Source organism: Acinonyx jubatus, chromosome B1 (assembly GCF_027475565.1).
Source record: "Acinonyx jubatus isolate Ajub_Pintada_27869175 chromosome B1, VMU_Ajub_asm_v1.0, whole genome shotgun sequence".
NCBI lineage: Eukaryota > Metazoa > Chordata > Mammalia > Carnivora > Felidae > Acinonyx > Acinonyx jubatus.
Genome location: NC_069382.1, coordinates 51,786,045 through 51,790,747, shown reverse-complemented (window position 1 = coordinate 51,790,747; position 4,703 = coordinate 51,786,045). Strand labels below are relative to the sequence as shown.

General features: G+C 42.0%; 1 protein-coding gene across 1 annotated transcript; it reads right to left on the bottom strand.

The window, feature by feature from the left end:
* Nucleotides 1–394: 394 nt before the first annotated feature.
* On the bottom strand, nt 395–3,297 carry DEFB135 (defensin beta 135). The gene is made up of 2 exons (XM_027065387.2): nt 3,240–3,297; nt 395–1,563 (listed from the first exon to the last, which is right to left on the bottom strand). The coding sequence occupies exons 1-2, from the start codon at nt 3,295–3,297 to the stop codon at nt 1,394–1,396; spliced, it is 228 nt and encodes a 75-aa protein (XP_026921188.1). The 3' UTR covers nt 395–1,393.
* Nucleotides 3,298–4,703: the final 1,406 nt, after the last annotated feature.

Sequence of the window (4,703 nt, the reverse complement as noted above, 5' to 3'; positions counted from 1 at the left end):
ACATGACATCACTACATACTCTTCAAAATGAAGGGGGGAAAAGACCAAAAGTACTAGTTGTGGAAAGGGTTGGAAAAAAGCAAGAACTCCTGGACACTGCCTGGAGTATTAATTGCTATAACCAATTTGGACAACAGTTTAACAGTATCTACTAAAATTGGGGCGCCTGGGTGGCGCAGTCGGTTAAGCGTCCGACTTCAGCCAGGTCACGATCTCGCGGTCCGTGGGTTCGAGCCCCGCGTCAGGCCCTGGGCTGATGGCTCGGAGCCTGGAGCCTGTTTCCGATTCTGTGTCTCCCTCTCTCTCTGCCCCTCCCCCGTTCATGCTGTCTCTCTCTGTCCCAAAAATAAATAAACGTTGAAAAAAAAAATTAAAAAAAAAAAACCAAAACAGCATCTACTAAAATTGAATATATGCATGGCTCATGACTAGCAGTTTCACTCCCAAGTATATACCCACAGAAATGCTTGCATAGAAGACTCAAAAAACACGTACAAGAATGTGCATCACAGCGCTATTTATAAGAGGTAAAACCCACAAACCACATAAATGGCCATCTCTGCTAGAATATTCAAATCTTCCCCAATGCAATACTATACAACACTGAGAATGCATAAACTATAATTACATCAAGCAATATCAATTAATGTCATAAAATAATGTAGATTAGAAGCCAAACACAAAAGAGTACCATTTATATAAAGGATTCCATTTATATAAAGTTTAAAAATTGGGCCACCTGGCTGGCTCAGTCTGTTAAGCATCCGACTTTTGATTTCAGCTCAGGTCATGATCTCATGGTTCATGAGATCAAGCCCTGGGGCTCTGTGCTGACAGCGTGGAGCTGGCTTGGGATTCTCTCTCTCCCTCTCTCTCTCTGCCCCTCCCCCACTCTCTGTCTCTCTCAAAATAAATAAATAAACTTTTTTTTAAAAAAAGCAAAAAATAAAGTTCAAAAATAGGTGCCAAAGCTTATGCTATTAGAAGCTGGGCTAGAGATTATTATCCTTTGTGGAACAGGGACTAGTAGTGACTGAGATGTTGTAATATTCTTTTTCCATCTGAGTGCAGGTTACGTGGATGTGTTCAATTTATGAACTTCATTAAGATATTCATTTATGATTCGCAACTTTTCTGATTGCATCATATACTTCAAAAAAAGTTTTTAGGAAATGTTTAATAAGGAATAAATTAACGAAAAGAACAATCCTGAAGACAAGGAATTTAACCAAGAGATTATCTTCATAGGAGAGACACTGAATGCCTCTAAAGGTAGAGAAACAAAGCAGACATAGAAACACAGAAGGACTAAAACCATCATTTTATTAGGATAGCACAATTGAAAAGGATCTGGGTCCCAGAGGAAGTCAGCAGGAGCCTCAGATACTCACAATTATCTTCTAACCCGTACATCTAAAAGCTTTTTGTTAACGCAGCACAGACGTCTAACATCACAAAAAATGTGATAGTCTTCATTTCCTCCACATAATTTCCTGCAAACACCTCTTCCTCCCCAGCATGTAGAAAATGCTGTTCTTATATATGTATTAGGTCCACTTCTAACTGTCAACAGAAACAAGGGTTAATGCACAGTGTTCTGCAGGGTCATGATACCATAGATAAATCAGATTGAAGGCTGTACTTTATAACATTTTAATGGTAAATTGGATAAGATCAAAACATCCCAGTCATGTTATGGCTGAATGCCTGTTTTTCAGTGGCTCTCATTTCCCAGAGACCCTATTATAAATCATTAGTTCCCATGGGCCCCCCTTACATGAATCACTAATCAACAATATGCAGGTACCAGGGCCCAGCAAATTCTGCTTGGGACTATCTGCCATGGAAAGAACACTAAGACCTCAGAGTAGTCCCAGGAATCCACAGAGGCCCTATACCAGAAGGCATGCGGGGTCTGGGATAGTAACAAGGTAGTTGGAGATTATCAGAGCCTCAGCTTGAAGAAGCAAAAGACCACTGACCTAGAATTACAGAAGCCCATGGTTCTAGCTCTACATCCCAATAACATTCTGTATGATTTTTAGCCAAATACCCTACTGCCAGTCTTGGCTTAGTCACAGAGTACATGAAAGCATCACGTGGGATAATGAGTGTGAAAGGCTTTGAGATACCTGAAACACACATCTTATATCCATAAGGTTACCATACTTTCTAACCTTAACACCTGGGTACTCTGGAAGCTGAAAACATGGAGGGGGTGGTAGGAAGGCCACTTAAAAGAGTGCAGGTGGCTCTGAGTCACCCTCTGAACTATACACTTTTGTGTGCTAAGCCTTATCAGTCTCACCCAGCTGGTTCATGGAACCATCCCTTGGGCCTTTGCGATAGAATAGTCAATGTGGTATGACCAAAGGCCACTGGCAAGCAAACCTGCCTGTCAGGTGCCCGTTAGCCCTGAGGCACCCCTCTTGGGACAAGGGAGCCCAGCAGAAACACAGCTCACACTGTCCAGAGGTCCTTCCATCCAGAACAGCAGCAGTAGTCTCAGCACAATCACATCTGGGCCTGTCTTCTGAGTACTTCACACCTGACCTTTAACTGGCACCTTTCGAATATGAAGGTCTGGGGCAGCTTTCTGCAGACCCCAGCAAACCACAAGCAGTTTTTGAGAACCTCCACTTAAGTGACTTAAGTGGACTTAAGTGGACTTAAGTGGACTTAAGTGGACCCTTCTTGGTATTATCAAGTTGCTAGTTTCTGTCCAGAGGACGTGAATTCTCTCAATGATGTTCCAGGGTATCCCATTATGCTGTAAGTTAAAACACTGGAACAACCAGCTCTATTTTCTGATTCTGCTCAGCATCGAGTTTGCCTTGGCTTCTAAATGTGTGAAAAACAGTCTGGGTAACTGACTTAGGAATACAAATTCTAAAAGTCCTAAAGGAACGCCCCCCACCCTCCCGTCCCCAAATCCTATCTGTCTTCTAAATACCAATGTGATGCCAATATCATCAGTCTGACTTTCCCCTCAAACATCACAGACTCCCCAGACCAAAATCCAGGACCATTTTCTTCACTGGAAAGAACCACCTCCTGTTATGTGTCCTCAGTATCTTCTCTCCATTTTCCGGAAAAGCCCAGAATGTCCATCTCTGTTCTCATCCCTTCCTGTTTCATCGTCCTTCCTCCAAGTCCTGCTTTCTTTTCACTCTTGTAGAACCTCGTGCCCTCTCTCCCTTCACTGTTCATAGTCGCACAGGAAGGGGATTTCATTTTGCCTGATGGAACACAGGAGAGCAAGACAAGGACCACAAGGACCAAGAGTAAGCTCTTCATTGCTGAACCAATCAACAAAGGGACAACTGGAAGGCAAAGGACAGTCACTCTATATGTAGTTCTCTAGACATGGGGAGCTGCATGGCTAGTGAACCTTTCAGGAACAAGAACATCTCCTTGCTCCACTGAGCCGTCCAATAAACTAAAGGGCTGACTTTGAACATGACATCTCACCATGAAAATCTACTTCCTTAGTGTCATTTGTATGCTGGCAACTGAATTCACACTGCATCAACAGCCCTATTCTATATTCTCTATATATGATAGAATATAAAGTGAGATATATATATATATATAGTGTATATAAAGTTATATATATATATATATATATATATATATATATATATATATTGAGATAGTATATAAACCGGACTGCTGTTTTCAACTTCAAGAAGTTTGTGATGTGATTGAGATTTTAGATCTGTGAAAGACTCCTAAAAGAATTGCAAAGCAAAAATCAATATATACAGGAAGAGTAGAAGACATGAGTTGGGAGCACCCCAAAAAGAAGCGATCAAGGGAGCATGAGGGTACTAAGGGACACTCTCCTGAGGATCACTTTCTAACCTGGAGCATTGGCTGCAGCCACATCAGCATTCTCTCACTCCATCTGCCTGTTATCTCCTTTTATCCAACCAATCTGCTTGTCCTCTAACTTTGCTCTTTCCACTGTGCCCGCCAGAATCTCAGTTCCTTCTACTTTGCATCTTCTCCCCCAGCACACCCTTCCGCCTCTGGGTCCCTGTGAACTGCTGGGTTCTCCTCGGAGGACACTACTCCATAGTAGCCTTCGGTGATTAGAGGCTGTTCATCTGCTGAGGCCCCACATATCATAGGACAGGTAAGCAGCATTTTATAATCTCCTAACAGCCCCATGCTATTTCCAGAACAATAGCAGGCATGCCCCTGATACCTCCTTCCCCTCACCCCACTTACAACCAATCTTACCAATTGTGCTCCAACATATAGCTCACACCCAACCATTTCACTCCATCTCCACTATCACCACACACTCCAAGGCGTCACCATGATTCATTAAACCAATTAAATCACTTCCTAACTGGTCTCCCATATTTTTTTTTACATATTTACTATTCATCCTTCCTGCAGTAACCAAAATAACCTTCATAAGGGTCATGAAATTGGGTCATGCATTTGCCCTGCATAAAACCTTTCCGGTAAGAATTAAGACTAGAATTACCATATGATCCAGCAAGTCCATTTCTGGGTATATATCCAATGGAAATGAAATCGTTACCCTCAAGAGACAGCTGCACTCCCATGTTCATTAAGATATGTATATATATATTCACAATAGCCTAAACAGAGGAACAAACTAAGTGTCTATCAAAAGACGAATGGATAAGAAAATGTGGCATATACACACCTACAATGGAATAATATAT